Source organism: Pagrus pagrus (assembly GCF_965226575.1).
Source record: "Pagrus pagrus genome assembly, chromosome: 10".
Lineage (NCBI taxonomy): Eukaryota > Metazoa > Chordata > Actinopteri > Spariformes > Sparidae > Pagrus > Pagrus pagrus.
In genome coordinates, this window is record NC_140194.1 from 18,368,079 (window position 1) to 18,393,537 (window position 25,459).

A 25,459-nucleotide genomic window follows, 5' to 3' on the forward strand; every position below is an offset into this window, starting at 1 on the left:
AGCGATCACCATCATTACTTTTATTAAGATTTTTAAGTCCCCTTCCCTTAAATCAAGTGACAAATTACTTCCTGAAAATCACCATCCGTTACTTCAGGGACTGAAACTAAAGCATAGAGTTCCTGCAAACTCACCAGGTCACACATCCATGTTGGGTAACAGTCACTTGTGTGAAATGTCTGGTGTTTAACTTATCGTGCAGCTTTGGAACAAGAGAGGGAAGCGTCGTTATCAAACCTGATTGGAGGTTCTTTAACTGGTTTCTCTCTCTTTCTTTTGCACCTTGCATGTTTTTCTTTTGCCCCAAATCTGTCTTTGCCTTTGGTGTCCTTTGTGGAATGTGTCTTTACTTTTTTTTCCAAATGCTCTCTTCACATTTTCCTTAGAGTATAACAGATAAAAGTACAAAACCAGGGAGCACATTTCACTACAACCAAAGAGAGTAAAAAAAAAAAAAAAAGAGGAAGCCCAGTGGAAAACATCTGACTTCTTTGGTCTTGGAGAAAAGGCGATGAGTGCAAATGCTGACAGATTAAAAAAAAAATGCAAAAAAAGCAAAAAAAGGTTTGTTCAACATAAACAACAGCACATGCAGACAGTGAAGAGTTAAAGGCTGCAGATGTGGACTGAACAGTACCAGTAACTGACACTCACATCTGAGTCACGCACAAACACACAGGGACCATTTGTTTGAGAAACCTGCGCTCTGAATCAGCACTTCTGTGTTATCGCAGAACCATAACAAGGCTCCAACTTCAAATTCTGAAACTCGCAAACACCAGGCGGAGACGTCACAGCAACATTTTTCATTTTCACTTTTCATCCACACACAAACACGCCGCTGACAGATCAGACCCTCTTCCGTCAAAACAAAGAGAAAGAATCGCAGCTGACAAATGAACACTGGCAACTGCTCGAGGAGAAGCTCACAAAAACGTTCCCTGCATGTCTTGAGGTAATGCTTATAACTGCAAACGCAGACGTCACTCCACATAAACCTCGAGGGTTGACACGACGTTAAAAGATAGTCTCGCAGACCGCAGGTTGCCATGAAATTTCTCTCTTGTTAAACAGAATGAGTGACGTTACTGCAACACCCCTTTTTTAGTAACAAACACTCGACAGTCAGTCAAATCTCATTCAGTGTGGAGAAATGATTTCATTAAAAGTGAAAAACAAAGTATAAAACATGACACCGCACTGTGATCGCAGCTGGAATAAGAGCAATAAGGTACATGTATTATTATTCAAGGAACAGTTAAACATTTTGGGAAATATGCACATTCACTTTCCTGGCGAGCGTTAGATGAGAAGTTTGATATGACTCTCATGTCTGCAGGACAAATCTGGCTCTAGCTGCTTAGCTTAGCTTAGCCTACAGGGTAAAATAGCTAGTCTGGCTCTGTCAAAAGCTAGCAAAATTTACCTTACAGCACCTAGCACGTCCTATTTAGTTTGTTTAATCCATGCAAAAGCCGAAGTGTAACACCGTGTCCTAACTGCATGCAACACGAGCAACAAGAGTAGTACAGGAACATCTAAATATCACGGTGTAAAATGTGTGTTTTCTGATTAAAAACTTACAAACGTAGGACGATGGGCTATTTTAGTAAGCTCTCACATCTTTTACGTGAGCGGTTAAGCCTCCAATCTGATCTCCAGCGCACAGCTGATGTACGTGGTTTGTTTACTTGAACTAACAATGCATACTTAATACATTCAGTGTGGACGATGCTTGCGTGCAGTTGGAACACAGTCTAAGCATGACAAATATTGGTTTTACAGAATCAGAATCGAAAATACTTCATTGATCCCCACGCGGGAAATTGTGTACGTTACAGCGGGATCAATAAAGTTCTAACTCCGGGTGTTAGAGCCTGATTATTTCATGATTGGCCAGTGTCGTAAACCCTGTAAGAGCGTGAATTGATGTTTTTACACTTTGTTTTCTTTACAGTTTAAACAAATTAAAAATAACATGTTCAATTAGTGAGCATTAGACGAGCCAGATTTTATTTTAAAACCTTCACACAGAGGCAGGCTAGCTGTTTCTCCCTGTTTCCAGGCTTTATGCTAAGCTAAGCTAAACCATCTACTGGCTGTAGCTTCACATTAAACAAACAAACATGAGATTGGAGATAATATCATCATCTAACTCATGGCAAGAAAGTGAATGAGCAGATTTTAAATGTCAAACTCTATCTGTAAGTCGTTATGTGCACAGTAAAGAGAAAATCTGTACGATATAATGTGGTTTTATGCAGTAGATGTTGTTCTAAAACACTTGATATGAACCGCAAATTGAACAGTTTTTGACCCAAACTACATCAAACACAAAACTGTGGTGAGAGGTAGAGTTTGGTCTTGCGTCAACAAAATGATTTAATCTTAAAGTATTGAAGCAGTGAAATGCCATGTTGATGTTCTGCCTCACTAGACCACTGCTATGCAACTAGCTGACTAGATAAACCTGCTGCTACATGATAGGACTTCATTTCTTGTCTTCCACAGTGGAAAGGGGAATTGATCAGCGCAGTAGTCGACTCGTTCCACTCATTCACCCACACACACCAACACACTCTGACCCAATAGTGTATAAAAACATGTGCAAACTCGTTTCTAAATACAATTCATTCCAGAAAACACCAGCCACGCTACAGACAAACGGTCCATGTAAAAATATGTTCATTCCATCAGAATGCCTCAGATCCTTAAAAGGCACTTGCTGCATGAAGAAAGTAGGAAAATTACTTAAATCACTTAACTGAATTACTCGGTTTCAGTGAGTCTTCCACATGGTGCAAAGTTAAGACAGGCTTTTTGTGCGAAGAGACACCAGAGAAACTGATGTGAAACTTGAGGCAGTGAGCACCTGAGCAAGATGAGCACTCAACAAAGATGGTGGTGAAATTTCAATTCAGTATTCAGTGAGTTCAAAAAAATCCTAAAATGCTGCATTAAAGTATCTGGAATGTTTATCAGATGTTGGTAAAAAAAAAAACAACAACAAAAAACACAGAATATTTGGGGTTTTTCTCTCCGTGTTAGAAGCCACTTGAATCAGTCCCAGGAGGAGCCAAAGTGCATGATGATGGAGAGAAGGGGACAATTTCAAAACAGAACCCGTTTCATGGCGTGTTACACTAAAAGACAATCAACTATAGATCCACTATGAATTTGAAACCTATATTCTTATTTTAATGTTACACCTTAAATTATGTAAAATAAACAATATGCTGTGACATTGCCTATGTGATGTGTATTTCAGAAATTAAAAAGGTACAGTAGGTCTTTAAAAAGACAAAAAAACGTGACTTTGAATCCATCTAAACGAAAGACTGGCTTAGTACGTCTTTCCAGTAACTTCCACTTCACTTATCTGCAAGTCTTTTCAAACATGACTGAAACCAAACACTTAGATAACAGAGTCAAGACTTCTTTTCTTTCCCCTCTGTGTTTTTTGGCATCTTGAACAGGACAGCAGTTCTGTGTCTTTACAGACAGTCGTACATGCGCAGGGTGCGCTCCAGTTGCTGGACAACACGTTGGTAAAAGGCTATCTGCTCCTTGAGGTAGGCCTGCATCATGTCTTTGAAGTCCACCTCTCGCCGCTGATGGAAGTGGCTCATCTCTGCCTGGAGGGCGAACCCCACCGTCCGGCAGCGTTTCCTAATGCCGTCGGCCTCGTCCTGGTCCATCTTCCCTTCGTCACTCATCCGCTGGCTCTCCTTCACCTTGGCAAAGGCACCTGGGTTGAGATAGAAAGATATATAACTTTAAAAACAGAAGGCTGTTTAGAAGGCAAACAGAATACTATGGTCAGTTCACCCAAATGCCAAATAAAATAATTTACCTCTAATGGTGCATGGTCATGTAAACAGTTTCAGTTTTACTTGCCCAGTTTTAGAGATATCCATCTGTGATGAATATCTCAAACAGACATATTTTATCGCTTACACATAGTGGTGTCTAGTCATGCAGATAGCTTATGGTTTCACTTCTTAGATTTTGGTATGAGTATTCTCTCATAGGATTCCTGCAGCCCATCCTCACAACCTTTATTCACATTTACACCATTAATATAGCAGCGAAGCAGGAAGTCAAGCAGGGTAGTATAAAGAGCAACAACTCTGCATAGGGAGGTCAGGGATGGATTATCGGGTCATACAAGTGCAGGACACAGTCCAGGAGACAGCTTTTAGTCTCCACTGTTATTTAACTGAGGTTAGGTCTGTAAAAACGGCACATTGGTAACTTAAGAGTTATATAATACCAAACCAAAATGTTTCCTAAACCTAACCAAGTAGCTTTCTTGTCCAAACTCAATGAGAGTTAGACGACGAAGGCTCGCTGTCGCTGGTATGCTGCCAGGATCTGGCTGTTTTGGGAGTCAATGGCAATTGGCCTATTCAGTTGGCTTGGGCGATATCCAACATTTGCGATAGATGATCTTATCATCGCTCGAACTGCGCTGGGGGATAAACTCTGAGGTGAGACCGCAAATTGGTGGTGTTCCCCTGTTTAGTTAACACCTGCTAACAGCAAAGTCCACATGTAGCGTCACTCAAATCCTTTGGCTTGTTGTTAAAGGTACGTTAAAGCGTTGCATGCATGCATGCCACTACATCAGGCCAGTTAACCTGTAGTAACCTCCCAGAAACATAATGTACTTGCTGTTCTGGCTAATCCACTGAACCCACTGTCAACCTTCCTCATATTGGGACGAGTTTCTACTAAAATGGAGTAGCTAAGAAATCTGCTGAATGAATTAACACTGATTCCTGCTGCTGATTGCTGTTTAAATTATTCAAATGTCACTTTTAGACAACGACAACCACAAAATAGTTTCCAGGTATCCCCATTATATTGGGTTGAAGACAGACAGACTGGGTAAATGCAACCAAAACTATGTGAATAGCTAAATTTCATAAGAGGTAAGTGTTATATATTTAGTGGGACTGATCTTTTAATGTCACTATCAGCTTAATAATCACCATCTTTCAGTCAATGTAAAAACTCAAAGAGTAAGTCAGAAGTCACTGAGGGGCTGTAAAAATGTGTTTCTGATAAAAGGATAAAAATAAAACCCCAAAACAACAAAAAAGGTTTAATAAAAGTTAAATGCAGTCTCAGATTTTTATTGCTCTTTGGGTGGGTCTGTGTTGCTTACTTACTATACGTTGTGATATATGAAATGAACGGCTACAGCAATATGTCAGCAGCAGTAAAGACCAGCATCGTAACTTTTCCTTCAGAAATTAACGACTGCAAAGCTGAACACTTTATAGGTAAAGCAGGGAACAAACCACACAATTACTTTTTGTTTCACTGCATACCAAACGTCTAGTTTCAGATGATGCGGACAAGTTTCAACCACATTCACCCAGACTGCCATGACGTCACTTTCCGAGTAAAGAACATGGCAGCCTGATGGCATGTCGCCACGCTGCATTTCCCAGCAGATTAGTGCGTCTGCCTCGATCTCAAGCTGAGCTCGAAACTGGGAAGAAGATTGATCTTAGGCATTCGTCGTGCAGATAAAGTTGCTTGCAGGACTAGTTTGGACAAGCTCGCAAGTCGTTGTGTCTTTAAGGTGTCCAACGCAGCGTTCAGGTTTTATCCATTAACTCTATCTGTGAGTTCATGCCGCCCTGGATTTTGTATGGAATTCCTGGCAGAAGTCTGGGAAAGCATGAACAGCACTTCCAGTCTGTTCCAGCAAGGAGGCGTGTGGACTACAGTCTGTAGCACTGACCTACATTCATGTATTCTGTTTTCCACATGAGAGGAGAATGTGCATCACCAGATCTGTGGGACATAAAGGAACGCCACTCGTGCTTGTGTGTATGTGTGCGGAGCGGGGAAATAATGGGGGGTTGAATCAACATTTTTGGATCAGCTTAATGCAAAAATCTCATCACAAAGGAAGCTTTGATGTGCTCTTCCTCGCAGAGAAATCTCCTCCCTAAACTGATGCTATGTTATTCTATGACAACCGCAAAACACAAGCGACCAAAAGAAGAAAATGTGAAAGAATGAAAAACAGGAGTGTTTAGGTTTCCTTCTATTAGATCCCCTTTCAACATGCTCGACTCTGCTAATGCAAAATCTCATCAGAATGAAGTTAGATCTGCTCTCTAACGTGATGCAAACCATTCTGTTAAAAATGCAAAATACAAGAAAAACCGTAGCAGAATAAAAGGCAATGTTGTGTATGTATATGTCTGTTTTTCCACAGTTAAAGGCTCTATGATACAAGGCCAGCGGTGTGGAAAGTCACCAGATTTGTTTATCTTGCCCAACCAGACTGGCTACCTCATGTTTTATGGCTGTGGCCAAAGAAAGAACTGAACTATTTCACATGTGACAGCTTCATGGGTTTGTGCTGGGTAGATATTAGTACTCTGTAGGGGATTAAGAAGGGCTGGGAGGAGAGGGAGCAAGAAAAGAAAAAGGACAACATTGTACAGGGGAGGGGAAAATACAAATAAGGCTTTCTCACAGAGTTTCTGAAGCTTTCCCCAAGGTAAATTTCAGACTTTACAATCATGTTGGGGATTCTGCATGAAAACTGTTTTTTCTTATTATTTTTTTTAAAACATCCGCTTCTTATCCTGACAACAGACCTTATTCCCTTTTTCGCCTTTTTCCTCCAACGTCACTCTCAGGCTGGGAAACTGAAATGCTGGGATAATGTAATGTGGCTGTGTTCCAGGTTGCGAGTCGTATCGGCGTAAATAACTTCACAAATTGTTGTCATTTTACAGCTTCCAAATTGATCAGTAACTAAACAGATGATGGACAGTAAAAATCTGGAGGCACATTCGTCCGTATTTCAAGGTAAAACAACATGTGATGGCTCGTTAGCTGATGTTAGCATTCAGCAACTTCCTGACTAACATTACTGTTTAATTACATCATGTGTGTTTCACTTCCAGGTTTAGATAAATGTCTCCAATATGTGTGTTGATACTTATTAATTAATTAAGCCTTTTCCTAATCGTATCATATCAAAACACTGTCGTATCAGTACCGTATCAGCTGTTGTCTAATGGAAGTTAATTGGGTATAAAAACCTGTTGTTTTACCTTGAATTATGGTCCAACGTCCATCCAGATTAAACTATCCATTGTCTAGAATTATTTCTTATTACATCTGTTTATTTGAGTACTTGCCAGTTCCTAATGATATAATTAATCAAATGTGACCTTCACCTGCATTAGTGACAGAAAAATGGTGGGTGGATTAACCAATTAAAAACATGATTAATGCATTCAAGTCATTTTAAGTTTTTGCCAGAATCGAGCAGGACATAATGACAGTGCTAGCTTGCGTTAGTTACAGGCAACAGCCTCGTGCATATATATCCCGCTGTTAAAACAAGTCCATTTTTAAACGTAAGGTCTCCTGACAAGGCCTTTCTGTCTTAAGAGGGAAAAGAATCCAATGCTTTTGAAGACTTTTCCAGACCTGCAGTTACCCTGTCTTGCTTAATAAGTCGTACAGTATGAGTGTGTGCAACTGGGAGAAAAAGAATGAGGACGGTCAAGATTAACTCTGACCTCAACCCTCTGGCTGACTGAACTCAAGCATCTGCTAAATTCCTCATTCCCACAGGCCTCCCTGGGCGCAGGGTCACTGCAGGATGAATTCAGGAAGTGCAGCACTTCTTCTCTACATCTACATCAATCTTCTTCCATGAAATCTGAGAACGGAAGTCCCTCTTTAAGATTCGTACTTGTTTACAGCATGGGGTGCTTCTATTTATATAATACTGATGATGACATTTCCCTATTCCCCATGACTTAGGTCCTTTTTTGGCAGAGCCAGCATTATTTTTCTCCGCAGACTGCAGATTCTTTCAAGATCCAAACATTAGCACGCAGCATTTTTGAGACGAGTGGGTCTAATTTTAACTCATTCTCAGCTGGGGCCGACCACAGCTAATTAAATCAATCTTCCCGTTTATAGAAAGAGGCACGAACTGAAGTGGAGCCTCTTCAGTTGACGCCAGTTTCAGCTGTACCCTGCCATGTGTTTATAACCAATCAACATAACATAACATGGGCTGATAAGTGGTGCGCGAACGTCAACTGTTTGAAAAGAGATTTTACTGTAATGTTGTCAAATAACATTTCTGCAAACCACTGATATGTTGAGATAATAATCTAATACGTGTCATATCATGTTCACATTATTTGTTTATGAGCAGACTTTCATGTGGGGCGACGGAGGGGCTGCCAAGCCAGTGATATTTTGAAGGAGACTGCGGGACAATTTCCAGCCGCGGTGACAAAAAAATTATATTTTTGACTGGAATGACAAAACTGGACATCTTCAGCTGTGGTTGTGGCGACTAAATCGTTTTTTGATTGGAGACATATTACGCTAAATTTCAGGTTCATGGGAACTACAACAGGTTTACATGCTTTAGTGCTCAAAAAACACATTACTTTTCTCATACTGTCCAGTGCTGCAGCTCTGTATTCCTCCTCTGTCTGTAACGCTCAAGTCTGCTCTGATTGGTCAGCTCGCACACGTCTGAGCCAGCACCGCTAACAACAACAGAGCAGCTGCTCTAAATCAATTCTTACGTGCCAAACATGCCACTGGCGTTAATTATGCAAATGTGCGACTCTGTGGCGCAGTGTGATGTCGCAGATTCTGGGACTACTGACGAGGCGTTTCAGGAGCAGTGTTTTCTGTGGGAGAGAGGAGATTCTGTTTGTGCAGACTTAACTTTCAAAATCTTTCACATGCACAAGAACCAATAGCAAACACCAAAGGACAGGGAAAAAATGTAAAAGCATAATCTGATACTTTGAGCCAAAACCCAACTTGTCCAAACCCTAACCAAGTGGTTTGTGTATGTATACCTAACCAGGGCATAAACACAGTGTTGTCAGAAGATAAAATCAAAAACTTTACATTGGAAAACGTAAAGTTGCAACAAAAAGAAATGTAGGTTTCAACATATCTGTAGTTTGCAGATACGTACGTTGCCAGAATTTTTTCTGACGATTGGGTTGATGTGGCATGACATTCGTCGGATTCTCTAGTTAGCTGAAAAAATAGTTTAAATCAGAACAGACAAACACTGTTTATTTTCCTTACAATGCAATTAGCCTTTTAACTCCCTTTAGCTACAGTGATTATGTTCCTAAAACAAATTCATTAAGGACATGTTATTTGGGATGAACTGAATGACCCCATCATTACAAATCAGGACATACTCCTTCAAAAGTTGTACTTTCCCTTCAGAGGTTAAGTTTGATACAATCTTCAATTATGAAACACATTGCTTCACAATCCTCTCGAGGTGTAGGAGTTTGTGCTTGTGTGTGGGGGTGTGAGGAGAGAGACTGTATTGGGCTAATATGTGAAAGCATAGCCCCTAGTATGTAATGACTCCACTGCTGCAATGCAAACCACAAAACACACAACACCCACACTTTTCCTGTAAGACTTGGACTTGGGCTAAATTTCTCTTTTGCAAAGAAAAAGGAAAAAAATATCTGGCAGGTAACGGCCTGATGTTTTCCATTCCGAGATAATGGGCTATGGTTTGGTGAACAGAGTTAGTGAAGCAGCCATTACTTAATATTAGACTACAATTAAGTTAGAATACTGTAAATCTGAAAACCCTTAAACTGTTTTAATGTCCAAATACTGACAAGAAAGCGCAGTGTGGTCTTCCTTTCCAAATCTGCTTAATCAGAATGACTCATCAGTGCACTATAAAATAAACAAATCTGGGTATTTGGTCCAAAGACTTCAAACACAGGAAGAACTAACGTGACTGAGTAAGATTAGTGGATGTTATTCACAGTGAAAGACAAGTAAACAGAAACATTTTTCAACTGGGGACAAATGAGGCCTGTCACCACGAAACACTGAATCTTACTAAGGGAGTCTGCGTGTGTGTGACTGTGTGTGGAGGGGTTGACGTCTGTGTCAAGCACCACAGTGAACTGATGAGATGTTTGTTCTCGGTTGACCTTTCAAAAGTAATTACAACAAAAAAAGGACCAGAAAGTGGCACAAAATGTATATAAGCCTATGTGAAGTAGAACTTGCAGGGTTAATAGAGGCTTGGTTGGTGAGCTGTAACAAGTCAAATACATGCTATTGTTATTCAGACACAAAAGCTGGCTGGGCTCCTTCCCACAATGCAGTGACATTAGTTTTTGCAATGGTCTCATTGACAAAAAAAAAAGGATTTTGCTGGAGAATCTTGCCACTTTAAATGCTGCTATGAGCAGGCCTTTAGTCCATGATGACGAGACAGATCAAGATAAATAGCCTACTGATAGTAAGTCTTGATGGACGAGGGGAGGGGAGAAAAGGAAAGGAAAGGAACAACATGTGCTATGGAACTGAAAATAAAGAGGAAAAGGAGATTTGAGAAGAGAAGAGAAGAGAAGAGAAGAGAAGAGAAGAGAAGAGAGAGCTTAAAGAATGCATGACAGGGTCAAAAGGACTCTGCCATATCTGCCAGTGTTTAAAGTGGGTCTTAAAAGCCTTGAGGACACGCAAACATGAAAAAGCCCACTGCTGAGTAAGCTAACCGTAATAGTGTTTACAGCAGCATCGGATAAAACCCGACCTGGAGTTTATGTCCTGAGCTGGAATGTGCTGATTAAATATCCTTTGTCCATTTATTTTTATGGCAAAATTTTCACTCTGAAGAGGGGCAATGGCAGGCCGGAACAAATATTTCCCCGTTGGCACAGAATCAGTTAACAGAAACAGGCTCTGCTCGCTCGGTATTACTTCACTACTTTTTCTACCATGACTGTGACAGAAACAGACATGAAGCTTCGACCAGGTTCAAAGCTCGAACTGAAGCCGTGCAAAAATGTGTTCAACAGATGACGCTCTTTTAATAAGAATGAATCTGATATAAATTATGATATACTTTTACAACACCATCTGTGTTGTAAATCCACACATCTTGTCAGACATGCTCCAAAACAGATGTATTTGTTTATTAAAAGAGGATATACTCAGCACTGATCTTGAAGGGAAGTATTATGAATCACCACTTGATAGCCCTGTGTTTATCTCACAACATTCCTCTGCAAGGGGATTTAATTCACCCCTTTTCAGCTCAGGTTTCCTACTTTTTGTAAGAGAAAAGGGTGTTGTCAAAGTTGAATCGAAAGTTGGATTGGATGTGGACAGAAGAATTTGGGATTTCCAGCCACCATTTGGAACAAAATGTCTCGCTTTGTTATGAGTTGAGTGTTTTAAACTCAGCCAGCCTGACAAAGTTCAGACACTCAAAAAAATGTGTTATATCATCACACATCATTTAAAATAAATGACCAGCATGAACATTACTGTGACTCATAATTCCTTTGTATAGCATACTACTATTACTTTAAGCATTGTGAGACAAGAGCTGTGATGTATTGAAAGCCCTCCGGGTCTTGAGGCTTTCTGCTGCGTTTCTGACTGTGACATTAAAATTAATTTAGAACAGCTCCAGCTCTTTTGTTAAGGAACAGATGTATCATTTGCTCCGTGTGTTTGCTCTGTAATTTTTGTCTATTGCGAAGTGTTGCAATTGCCGGAGAGAGGCAGCGCGTATAAAAAATGCAAGATGTTCCTGCGATTAAAGACATTTGGCTGATCCGAATGTTAGTTGTCCTTGACGACACAATAAAGCAAAGTGGATATCTGACCTCGACTGACACATCCTTCCAAATGAAAGACTTTCCAATGCCCTGACTCTGACGATCGCTTGCTTGCACAACAACATCATGACACAAGAAAAAGACCAGAGAATGCACAGCGAACAATGCTCTCCTCTGAGGGATGGCATCTCTATGCCAACCACAAGCATCGTGTCAGCGTTACCACGACTACAGCTACATTGGCGGACACCCAGAGCCTTTGACAGTTGAAGCTTCGTTCATCTTAAAGAGAGAAAGAAGATTATGTCTTGGTTCAGGGTTACATTAGCTGTGCTGGAGATGGACGGAGCCAGAAAAGCCATCAATCTGTGAGCTAACTGGTGAATGTGATGCCAAAGGAGATGATCAAACGTGAACAAATACAGATGGCAATGACTTGTAGTTTCCATTTATTCATGATAATGCAAGGCACGCAGTAGGAGATTCAACCTCCAGAACCACTTTTGTTGTTAAAGGTCGACTGGAAGTGAGGCCTATCCTAGCTGGTACACCCTGGACAGATCGCCACAAGGCTAAAACATATAGAAAGAAACACATTCATATCTGCAGGCATCTTCAGGTTTTCCAGTAAACCCAATCTGCATTTTTTTTTGGGCCAGAGTGATCATGCAAACTGCAGACAGAAAGCTGCCAGCTGTCCCGGTCAACTCCAGCTGTGAGGCAATAATGCGACTAAGCAATCATGTCATTCTTAGCAGGCGTTCGGACTAAAAATAGCACTGCGTTTAAGCGGCATTAATGAATTTTTTGGCCACTTATTGGGCTGAAAAACACATTGGTCAAATACCAGCTTATGAAACTGTTGTAGCAAACATGTTAGCCAACAGCTGTCAATTCACATATCTAGCAGACAGAGAGAGCATCCTCCTTTGGAGTCATGTTTTAACTCTATCGTGGTTTCCATCAACTTCTAAGAAAGGCACTGAGTTTATCACCGTCTCTCTTTTTCAGGCAACCAATCATATCTTAGATCAGGCAGGACTCGTTCCCCGTCACCCCAGTAACCAAGAAAAAGGAGGAGGAGCTTGTTCTGACTGTCTTTCTATCCTGAGCTTTATCAGAAACTATCATTACAGAGACAGAAAAGTCTTGTTGGAGCAGATCTACCTTACACTGAATGTTGCTCGCAAGTGTTGTGCTTGTATCAACCCTACACGTGTAGTCAGCCCTCTGTTGCCATAGCATTCGCTAATGTCAATCAGCACCAACATGCAGCGATTTTTTTTGCCCTCACTGCACAAACAGCGCCAGAGAGAGACGCGATGTTTCCTATATGCCATCAATCAGCCTACCATTAAAAGATGGAGGCTACAGTTAGAGACCAATATCATAAGCACGCCTGTTACATTATTTAGTATAAACATGTCCACAATCAAGCAAATTGATGGCCCTGTAAATCTGTAAACCGGTTAATCAAATCTTTATGAATGTGATCCCAAAGATATGATTCACTACTGTCACTGTCGTTATAGCTGTGGTGTGGGCTCCACTTATCTACTTAACATTCTTGGTGAGGAGGGCCCTTTGGAGGGGTGTTGTAACTGAGGTCAGTCAGTGTTGGTATTAAGATGTGCCTCTTATATTTTGTCTTACTCAGGAGTGGGAGCGGAGTATAAAAAACTGAGGAGGGGTCTTTTCAATGTAAGCTAACGCCTCTCTTACCTAAAGCCTTTTCGGGTCCAGTGCCACTTAGACATAACATCTGTGGTTCTTTGCGAGGAGGAGGGAGGCGACGGTGGTAAAGACCAAGTTCTTGGAGACATCTGTAATCTCCTTCAGTGTGAAACTACAGTGCACTGGGCCAACGCAGACAGGAATGCAGAGGCGTGAGGATAGACAGTGTGTGCGAAGACGAGGGCCTAGCCTTTGTCAAGATTTATGAGAAAGCAAACAGGGGAGAGAAAACATTTGCTCTCCGTAGTCACCGCAGTCAGCCGATGGTACTGTAGCCGGCAAAATAACATGCAATCAACACTCAAAAGTGCCCTTACTGGGCCACTGCACGCTCCTGAAACCCAAGCCATGGTTTCGCAGATTGAGGTTAATCTACCAGCTGACAGTGTGATATTTCCTTGTGGGTTGTAACCAGTGAAAGGAATGTTCATCTGTAACATGTTTGTTAACTAAAACAAACACGCAATGAGCTCCCGATTAGCACTAAGAAAAATTAAACAACAGAGAACTGTTCAGACAAAACACACAAAAGACGTTCATGTGTGCACGCAGGCACAATCCCAAAACTCGATGCGAGACGACCCTCCCTTATCAGCGGGCATTTGGCTCACACGTTCTCTCAGAGCTGGCAACAAAATGTCTTTTCCTTCGAACTGATAAAGCCTGCATGTGTTTTTTTAGTGTGTTGCCATATGGAGGACAACTAACCTCTTGTCCAGATTAAAAGCCTGGCGTGCTGGAGACGTCCCAGGGGAGTAAGCTCATTCTCAAACTGAATAATGCCCTGCTCTGGTGTGGATCACAGAGGGTTTTATCCCACAATCAGTAATAACTGAAGGGGAAAAAGACAGCCCTCTTTTAAAGTTATCGAGATGTCAAAAAGGAGTCAAGATAAAAGGAAACAGCACAAGTCTGGTTCTTTTAATTCTGAAAAACGCACTGCAGATTCCCACAGCTCATTAGTCAGGACTTTTGCTTTGGTTTTAGGTCATTTAAAATCTTGTACTTAAAGCATTTATTCCACTGTGGCCCTCTACAGCCAACCCACAACTTCAAGATCAATTTAAGTGTTTCGGTTTGTCCACAAGAATTTAACAGAAACTGTTCCTGTACTTTCCACAACATGTCACTCTGGGGAAACAGGTGATGCTGAGCCAGAGTTCATTCAGAGCCAACGCCTCAGATATCATCTTACACAACATGTGATCAGATCAGATTGGACAGATACCCACACAGCGGGGCAGGTCGGTTTCCCTCCATTGTGCACCCTTTTGTGTTAATTCAAAGCTTCAACAGGTGGTTGTATCTAGGGCTGTAACGATTCATCGAGTTACTCGAGTTACTCGATTACAAAAATTGGTCGAGGCAAAAACTCTGCCTCGAAGCGTCGTTAAATTCCTATGACGCGCAGGGATCTTGAATGTTCCACACGGACCGTTGTTAATACTACTGCGTAAAGTGCCGTACACGGACACGGAGAGCCCTCTCCGTCGCCGGAGAGCCGGAGAGCCTCTCCGTACTCTCCGGGCGCGGAGTGTCCGGCACTCCGTCGCGGGGAAACGGAGACGGCAAGGGCTGTGATTGGTCCTCTAAACTCACGTCCTCACGCTGGTTCTCCAGCAGCCCGGGGGAGATTGCATTGCGTATCCGCCACCACGACGGAGAACTGCGAAGGCTCGAGATGACATGCCAGAGCAGAATCAGTTTGTGCGCGTTTAAAAAACCTAGATATGATATCTGCTTTACAGACAGTTGAGACCGACGTGACATGTTCTCTCTCTCTGTCTGTCTGTAAGTGTGTGTGCACGCGTGTTTGTTTACGTCGGTCCGGAGCTCCTCCCTTCGTAAAACAAAGCGGTGGAGAATTGTAGATGCGCGACGATGAAGAAATTATTAATTAAATGAACACGGTCCGGACCGGTTCTATAGGAAAAGTGACCTTAAATGACTTCTGTTGTGATTTGGTGCTGTGTATAACATAAAGTTATATATAACACAGCATGCGTGCACACACATAGGTTGCTAGGTTACCATAGCAAATAGGCCTATCCCAGAGATTATATATTATTTGTTAGTAGGTGGTTAGAAGGTGCAATCCCTTTTTGTAATGTTGTATAAGACAACACTAAGGCAAAATGGCCGTTACTATTTAAGTTTGTATTGATTCATAGTGTTACATGTTATACATGTTTTACAGTAAGTTGAAACTGTATTGTTATTTAATTGTTTGCACTTGCACTAAATGAGTAAATTGCAATAAAGTTTTGGAGCCAAATGTTGGAGTTGTAAGAAATACCTCTGTTATTTAAAGAAATAAAAGCCAAATGGTTGATCATTTTACAGCCACATCATTTTCGTCATGCATTATTTGTTTCGGTTGTTTAAAAATGCAAAAAATATATATATACGATTAATCGATTAATCGATCGATAAAGTGCTAGATTAATCGATTCCAAAAAGAATCGATAGCTACAGCCCTAGTTGTATCTCAGATCAGTGGTTGTCAGGTACAAAATCTACAGAACATGATATCTGCTTTACTCTCACGAATACCTGTTGCAGTAGGATCAATGCAATTTTCCAGTTTTACTCCTACCCCTCATTTTCGAGTGGTTGAAATCTTCCCCTGTGAGCTGGGACCCCCTTACGTCATCAATAGCCTTTACCTGAACAGATACAACCAGACATTTCCAATATGCCGTCTGCAGCTACAGTGATTTCTCTTGTGTTAGTCAATCATTGTATTATGACAAGGTCAGTGCTTCATTACCTGGCCACCAAAGGTGCTTTATAGGCTAACATCAGCAACCCGTGCTCCTACCCTGCCAGTCTGCACTGATGTTAGAGGAGCAATACCAAGTGCAGCATCTTTACAAACCTGTTTGTTATAAGACCTTAGACTGAACTGGTACACCAAATTTCACACCAAGATGTTGCACAAGACTCAGCTACTCCCATGAATGAGAGTGTAGCAGCACTACAGTCCATCAGGGCAACTGCAACACATTGTGTTTTCATTTGTCACATAACAAAACATAAGCCTGTGGAGTTGAACTAATGGGCTAACCCCAGGCTTCTGCTAACTAGCCACATGCTGCTGGTTGTCCTCACCTCAGCTTGAAGAGAACGTTATACAAATGCCAGTTCAGTTGGTTGGCAAAAAAAATGGTGATTGAAGCTCGTACACCGGACCTGCAAAACCGGAAACCTACCCAACCCTGTAATGTTAGCTAGCTAGCTAGTTATCTTCCAAGACACCAGCAAACTAGTAGTGAGTATTTGTTTATGCTTACTATAAAGAAATGGACCAAAATACATTGGAATGATAGAGAAACTAATAACCCTTAGTTTGGAGGTCATGTAGCCCTAACACTTGGTAATGAACATAGTAGTAGGGGCAAAGGGTGTATTGGGATTGGGCCTTAATGTTACTATGCATCCATAGATTACACATTTAATATTCAAGATCAAATTGATACCAGACCTGCATTGCTCACTTTATGATTATGCACAATAATTCAAAATATGTGCTACCCATTCAACAGGACACAGTACAATGAATTTGAGAGACCAGGATCACCAACAAACAAGTAATTGTATCCAGCAGTGGTCACATCTGCCTTTCACACAAAAGCCACAGAGGCCCTTTATTCTATAGAAATACAATGCGATTAACCCTTCAGATCAGGATTTTTATTCAAATGAGATCAAGGTCTAACGATGGGATTAGTTTGGCAGAGGTTCAAAGTACAGCAGTTAGAGGTCCAAGCTGTTGGACCAACTATAGATTTACTTTCTCCAATATATAAACTAGGACAGCTGTTTCCCAGACAATTCTGATCTAGGTGTCTTTCGAAGGATACAAGGGGGAAAGAGGATGAAAAGAAAAAGACAGATGTGAAGAGGAGAACGAAACGAGGTAAAGCTTTTGAGACGGACCGACTCGCTGATTGAACAACAACAGAGACAAATAGGGAAGAGGCTTAGAGATCTGTTGACTAAAACCCAAAACAGGAGAGAGAAAATGGGAAAAAGACATGTAGGGAGCACACCCTGACAGTTTTCTGACATAACCCACAACCTTTCTCCTTCCTCGATCCATTTTATCAAGGCCATATGCAGTTGCTGCCCAACACCACATCTCAAAGACAGTTAACATTCCTGCAGTTCACATGCTCACCAGGATCACAGTTGCAAAATAAAAAGACCTCAGTGAAGGGCAAAGTCAGGCAGGAAAAGAAGCAATGAGCAGATGAAGAGGAGGAGGACTGCACCGGAAAGGGTCGACCTCAGTTCTGTGTGTTCTGAGTGTTGCCACAGCTGTATCTGGTTCAGCAGAACACAAGTCACATCAAGGGGCGTTATCTGGACCGGCGGGGAAGACTCAGCAGAGGGAAAGGTTCTCTGCCTGAATAAAAACACTGCTGCACAACCTCCTCCTGTACAGTGTTTGTTGTTTTTTGGCTATGAAATTCTACTGCTTAAGTGGGTTTTGGTTACAGTTACCAAAATTATCCTATATACCTTGCCAGTGGTTACCTGGCAACCTGACAATGACAACAAGAGTTCAGGAAGTGCATGCAGCCTAAAAACAATGTACAATTCTTATAAAGCCATTGTGTGGGATAGGATTGGTGCATAAACTTGTGTACTCACTGATAACTGATCCAAATTTTAGATAGGATCAGAGGCGTTTCCAATACTTGTATCGGAATTAGAACAATCCCATATGTAACGTACTAAGTGAGCTTTAGAGGTGTTGCGAGGCAGAATTTGTTACCTTTGAACAGAGCCAGGCTCGCCGTTTCCCCCTGCTCCCAGTCATTGTGCTAAGCTAAGCTAACAGTCTCCTGGCCCCAGGTTCATATTTACCGTACAAACATGAAAGCGGTCTCAATCATCTCATCTAATTCATCTAAGGAAGCAAATAAAACGGACTACCCAAAATGTTGAACAGAAGAAAAACTTCTCAAAATTTAAATCTTGTTTAAACACAATCAGCTTTATAAAAACTGTGCCTGAATAAAATAACCTAAAACTTGCAAAAATATTATCTAAATGAGGAATAATTATACCACGATTTTCAATCCTCTTCACTGAAGACACTTTTAGGTCAGAACCAAACACAAAAGTTGGCCTCAGATTCTAACTTTTAAGCAAAACAAAGAATCTGATATAGTCCTGCTGTTGGCAAGAATATGAAAAGGCCAAAATAGAGTACAGCTGCAAAGATGAAAATATGTGGAGTAACACACTGCATGGTCACAAGTATTTTGACAGCATTTGCCAAAAGATAGCGATGGCTATTCAACTTAAGGTCAGCTGGAAACCCTCAGAAATATTAGATCATCCCTCTGAACATAATACATCATTTGGGCTGCACACGTTTGGCCTGTGCAAATATACCCGCTCGTCTGCTCTACGATAATTCTTTAAAGCTGACTCAGCAGCCTCCTAAAGTTTACGTGTTAGCCAATTGACCAGCAGTTAATTAAATTACATGTAACAGCCAGATATCTTGGCCTGACCTGACACCACCAGGGTTTAATACTGATATTCATTTTTGTTATTTGGGTGGACTGACCCTTTAATATCATTCAATCATTCAGATGGCTTTGTTTTTCTCATTCATTCCTGGGTGGAGTGACCACATGTAACTATATGAATTGTATCACAAATGACCTCTGTGATAATGATAACCAGCTGTTTGAAGGAGATGATAACTCTCTGGTAGCAGCCCAGACTCCAGTCTACTGATACAGTTATTTGTTTGAGAGCTTACACGCTGATATGACAGAGATCTGACTGTCCTGTAAAACTAGGTTTGAGCAGAATTAATATTTCACCGAGAGGTTTATGAAAATCAGCCATCACAAACACAACTGTGAAAGAGTATTCAAATCGGGAATGCTACCGTTGTAGGACAACGGTGTGCTTCATGATTTCAGGCCAATGAGGTTACTGATTAAACACCATTATGCTAATAACATGAGAGCTAAATAAGCCATTGACTGCAGTGGTGGCACAGTATTTTTCAACAAACATAAGTAGTGAGTCTCTGACATCAGCTGCTGCGAGCATCACTTGTCACTGTGGACATTCCTGCTGTCACTGACAACTATGAGTACTGATAACTGCAAACAAGCTGAACCACTTCTTACCACAGTAACTCCTTAAAGAAACATCACCTGACTCAGATATTAATGTGTGAGAGGCACGATAAGTAAAATAAGTATTCAAAAAGAAGCGATTAGGGACGGACCGATAACCTCCGGGCCGATTATTGGATCTAATATTCATCATTTTTCAGATTTCCAGTATCGGCCTGTTTATTGTCTGATTGCCAATTAAATTAAAGAATTTAAAAAAGGGCTACTTTGGCTCTGACGCAGTCATCTGTAGTCACCAGTCTACGTTCTCACTCAATGTCCCGCCCACAAAACAATCTGATTGGTAACATGTCACGAGTAATAGCCTACCAACACTAAGTAATCTAGATCTGAAGAGTAATTACAGTTATCAAAGTGGACTGCATGTATAATGTAGCAGAAAATGAAATTGTACCTACATTACTTGAGTAAATTAGTTACATTACACATTCTATATTTTGACATTAAGATCAGGTTTAAATAAAAAAAGGGATTTCAAGGGTTTCTACCGTACTCACTGTTTACTAAAAGCTGAGCTCTGAGAGGGCGGCCGAGGTCATATAACATATCACTAATTCTGACCGCCCGGACCAACTCAGGTGTCCTTGTCACATGATGGCTGTTGGTTGTAATATCACACCTCAACAAAACTGCTCCCTATTTGTCTCATCAAACTTTGAACAGAACCCAGAGGGATCTTAGGTGAACCACAACAAAAACACCCCATTTTAAACACAATGCTGAGATCACTACTCAGGTAAATAACTGGATAACTTTCTGTCTCCAGTGACAGTTATTGTAGACACACTTAACATAACATAACGTCAGTAATATCAAGAGCTTTTATTAAAGTAACATCTACTCTTAAAAAGGTAAGCTCTTTGATGCATACACAGTTTGGATTGTATATCCTTAGGAGATATTGACTATTACACTTCTGGTGTGATTTTCTACTGGGGTATGTGTTCTCTCCAACCCGCTGTAATGTTTTTACTTTATGCTTTATGTGACCAATCCAGGGTAACACCTAAGGATATTCAACTTACTGTCATAAAACGAAGAAAAGCAGTAACTCTTGATATTTAAAAAGCTAAAACAGTAGTACAGAACAGAATCTTTGGCCTTTTTGTTTGAAAAATAACTGAATAATCTAATCAGTATATACTGTAAACACCAGCAAGTGATGAATACATTATTACCCAAATACTTCTCTACCACCTTCTCTTCAAATACTTGTCTGCTCAGGTTGTCAAAGTCCATCTTTTTTATGACAGTATTTGTTTAAGTGGGACAGCGTAGTAGTACGTGGGTGTGTGCATCGGCAGGCAAACACTCTGACCTCATATTCATCCCAGACTGACACATTAAACAAACTATGTTTCACTCTTGGGTTCATATGGTGTTTCTGCATGTGTGTGTCTGTGATGAGGGGAGGGGAGAAGCTGGAGGCACAACCTGACCTAATCTGTCATCTAGAAGGAAATAAATAGCACAGACTGAGAAACAAAACGTGATCACAGGGTGTCAGTTTAGTTTGTTACCATTAGCAGACACTTTGTGTATTATTCTTCACTGTTACTGATGCTCTGGCAACACTTTCCCAGCGTAGCTGCTGCTGGCAACCGGAATTCCACTTGTTACAAAGGTATTATCCATGGTTCAGTATTTAGGTTCAATAACAATCAGCTAGAGGACACCTGCTCAACTTCACAGACTTCACAGGCTTATTACAGAAATGTATTAGGACGATTTTGATTTCAAACCAAAGCTGCATGTACTTGGTGATAATCTGCAACCTCCTTATTGCATCATGGTGGTTAGACAGGTTTTAATGAGGAAGGGAAGACACCAGGGATTCTGTCCTTTCGGGAGCAGCTTACCGAAATCAGTGAAGTAGCCTCTTATGAACAACCGGTAGGTGGGACAAATATATTGAAAAGTGCTGCTTGTAGTGTCGGCACAATAGTCTAATATGTCAACTGGAATGTATTTCTTAGAAATGTTGGCTTAATAAAGATTTGGAATCAAAGCTGAGTTTGAACACCGAGTTAAAACATGACTGAAGCTGCAGGAATAAAAATCAGATGGGAGGCTGCGGATACGTCCGAACATCTGTTTTGATTATGGATGCGATCATTATTAACATTCTTCACTATTACATTTGTAATTTCCCTTTAATAGAGTTTGCATGCGTGAGAAAATAAAATAAATCTCTCACATGTTGAAACGACTCATTGATGATTTTACCTTTCTGTAGATGAATAATGTCGGGGAAGTTGGCGAGCAGGCCTTGGTAGAGCGACAGCTTGTCCAGCATATGGAAGAGGTCATACTTAGGTTGCTCTGCGAACATCTCTCCAATGTTCTCGTAGGTGCGGCCTGTATGGGAGATGGCGTTGTTGAAGGTCTCTGAGCTGTGCGGAGGGTCCAGCATGAACGCCTGGCTGATGGACTGGAAGGCATTTCCCAGTCGCTGGAACTCCTTCCTGAACCCACCCAGGTGCTTACGCACCAGCTCCGAGGCAACATGTGTAAGCTGCATCACACTGTCATCCATCTTTTTAGCAAAGGCCTTGAAGGTGTCGATCCGCTCCTCTACATCCTGAAGGTCCTGGTGTTCGTTAGGGATCTGGAGGGTCAGCATGAAATGGGCACCCACCATCTCGTCCTTCTCCGCCCGCCTCTTGCCCAGCTTCCACTGCTTGTCGTCAGCACACATCAGGAAGTGCTCGAAGCCTTCATACTGGGAGAGGACTGGGTGACTGGTCATGTGGTTCATCCACAGGATCAGTCGCCTTTTGCGCTTCTCAATGAAGTCTTCCTCAAATCGCCCCGTGGCCTGCTTCTCAGGCAGGTGAGGCACGGAGATCACAGTGAACTTGTGCAGCAAACGGTTGTACAACCAGTCAAAGTGTTTGTAGCGCCTGTAGACAGGATGTGATGTGTGGCTCGGCATGACCCGGTACGAAATATACGTCTTGATGCCCTTGAACTTTGTCTGTTTTGTTGGGTCTTCAATAGAGCAGGAGAAAGGCCGTGGATTCTCCTTCCATCCGGGCCCCAAGGGACCCATGTCGATGGTGTACGACTCAGCTATCTTTGCCATCATGGGCACATCGCCCAACACAAATGCTTCGACCCCTGAGCGGACAAAGCTGGAAAATCTGTTCAAGTTCCTGCCCACCATACTGCCTTTCCTCGAGCTGGAGATGCTGTCCTGTCTCTCCATGTGTGGTTTGGACCGGTAGTGCACATTGGGGTTGTTGGACAGGGGGCTCTGATGGGCATGCCCATTGGCCCCAGGGCTCCTAGTGTGGTCACCATCGTCCACCACAGTCGATCTGTCATCCCAGTCGTCCCAGTCGTCGTCGTCGTCATCATAGTAACTCTGCTGCGAATGCAGCGTGGTGTTTGGGGTTGAGGGGAAATAGGAGGAGTCATTTCCTAAAGATCCTGCCGGGCTGATGGAGCAGTCGGTCAAGTTAGAGTTGGAGCGGGTGCGAATAATTTCCACATAGGAGGCAGGGAAGAGACCCCTCTCCCCTCGGCTGTTCTCGCCCCGAAACCAACCGTCCACTGATTTCTCGTCAAAGATAACCAGTTCCTCATTCTCCTGGATACTGATCTCCTCTTTGTTTTCACTTAGAAAAGTGTAGATTGCTTTGGCTTTCACTGACATCTTGATACTCCAGTGGGTCCTAAAGCAACAACTTCTACATGCACATAGTGCCTAGATGATACTGATGCTACTGTGCTGCTGCATGCTGTGCTGGAAACATCTGACACTAGCTCACTGTAATATTTAAACTCATCTCAAATTACATGGCAGCTGTGGGCTCGGGTGTGTGACAGCACAGGATGTAAATTAATGATATGACAGTAAGTAAACACAGGAGAGGTGAACAGTTGCTAAAGCTGTGACTTCTATCTGCCACTAAATTAAAATGTTCCTCCTGTGACCACTAGCATCCTCAGCCCATGGAGGCTCTCACTCTATTGTCTTATTATCCACTCTGCCTAAAAGTCTTCACAATAACTTCAGGCTTTAAAGGCTCTGTAACACACAAGCTCTCTCATAACAGACTCTCTGCCTCTTTCCACATCACAAACACAACAGGTTCCCAAAAAAAGCAGAACTGGCTTCACCAAAGAGCTCCTCCAAAAGCACAGGCGGTGGTTTTAATCCTCAGAGATTGGACTGCGACCTCGCGTTGTTCACTTCGGGGACACTTTGATTCTTCATTGCAGAAGCTCAACACGAACCTTGATGAAAACACCTCCAAGACAAAGTGCCATGGCGTGAGGAGGACCGGAGGGATGAGTAATGGTATCCCTGTGCAGTTCGAGCCCGGTTCGCATTCCCTCAGACTGAAACTTGCTGCGTTTTCCTTGTAAACAGGTTCCTGCGCATCTCCAGTCGATCCTTTAAAGAAAACAAAGAAGCACAATGAGCATCCGAGAAAAGTTTCCTCCTCCAGAGCATCAGCTCACATCACGGCTCGGTGTTGTTTCTTTGGGTTTGTTCCTGTGCGCGCTGCAACAAAGTAACTCTTTCCATGACGTGAGGCTCGGACAATTGAAGGCAACATCGCCTCTTTTTTTTTTCATCAGCTCCTTTATAGTCTGTGAGAGAGGAGAAGCTCGACACCGCCCCCAGCAGGAGGAACAGAGTACTGCCTGCAACACAGATTACAACATCAAGGGGCCACTTTATGTAATCAGGATTTAGATGAAGATGATGTCATGGCACTTGGTAATAATCTACTATATTACAGAGGGACATTGAGCTTTTCACTGCAGTATATCTATGTATATCTATCTATGTGTTGGTGAGTGTTGGTTGGACAAAACAAGCACTGTGAAGGATGTCACTTTTGGTTCTGGGTAATTGAAATCATTAAAGCGTTAAAGTATTGATTGATTAATGGAAAAATAATCAGCAGATTAAATTCAGAATGTAAATAATCGGTTCAACTCAACCAACTCTATAATTTAAATGTTGCAAACACGTGAATGCATAAGTAATAATAATCTAATGGTATAATGTATAATGTGTAACAGTTATAAGTTCAGTTTTCTATGTTCAGTGCTTTTACTTTTAATACTTTCAGTACATTTCCTAATACTTTTACCAACGCAACATTTTCAGGGCTCGACTTTTACTGGTAGTGGAGTATATTTTACAGGTAGACGATTATCGGCCCTGGCTGATTGTCGGGGCCGATATTCAGCATTTTTTCAATTATCAGTGATTTTTCTATCAGATTACTAATTTAAAAATGTGCTACTTTGGCTCTGATGCAGCATCCTCTCACACTATGTCTCGTCCACAACACTGATCTGATTGGTAACACGTCACAGTAGCCTGTATACACTAAAATAATGTGAATCTGCAAAGTAAGTAGTAACTTAATTTATCAAATAAATGTAGTGGAAAGGAAGTATAAAGCAGCAGAAAATTAAACCACTCAAGTAAAGTACCTCAAAATTGTACTTAAGAACAGTACTTTGTAAATTGTTCTTAGGTTTATTTCATCACTGGTTGTTCGAAATATCAACACAGAGTTTCATTTTTACTAGAAATGTTTTTCAGGTTCGTGTTTTCAGTTTCCTTGATTTTGAATAATCGGTATCTGTATCAGCCCTGAAAAAGCCATATCGGTCGACCCCTAGTGTAATTACAGTGTAGTATAAGTATTTTTACTCAAGTAAAGCATCTAAATACTTCATCCACCACTGAGTAATACCAGCAGTTGAGTAGTAGTAGTAGTAGTAGTAGTAGTAGTAGTAGTCTGTGTATTACTTTGATATATTTGCATATTATAGTTTTGACAACTTGATTTAAACAGAATAAATGTGTGGCATCTTTAGTGAAAGCCACCACTGATCCCATTATAAAGCTGTAGTTCATTTTTTAACATAAAATGTTTAAATCCA

At 41.5% G+C, this 25,459-nt stretch overlaps 1 protein-coding gene across 3 annotated transcripts in view; it reads right to left on the bottom strand.

The window, feature by feature from the left end:
• Positions 1-25,459, bottom strand: part of snx33 (sorting nexin 33) — a 26,571-nt gene continuing 1,112 nt past the window's right edge. For all 3 annotated transcript variants that reach the window (XM_084364980.1, XM_084364979.1, XM_084364978.1), the window contains exons 2-3: positions 21,770-23,945; positions 1-3,748 (exon numbers count right to left, since the gene is read on the bottom strand). In XM_084364980.1, coding sequence (XP_084221106.1) covers positions 3,495-3,748; positions 21,770-23,201 — 1,686 coding nt within the window. In that variant the 5' untranslated portion in view covers positions 23,202-23,945 and the 3' untranslated portion in view covers positions 1-3,494. The remainder of the gene's footprint in view (positions 3,749-21,769; positions 23,946-25,459) is intronic.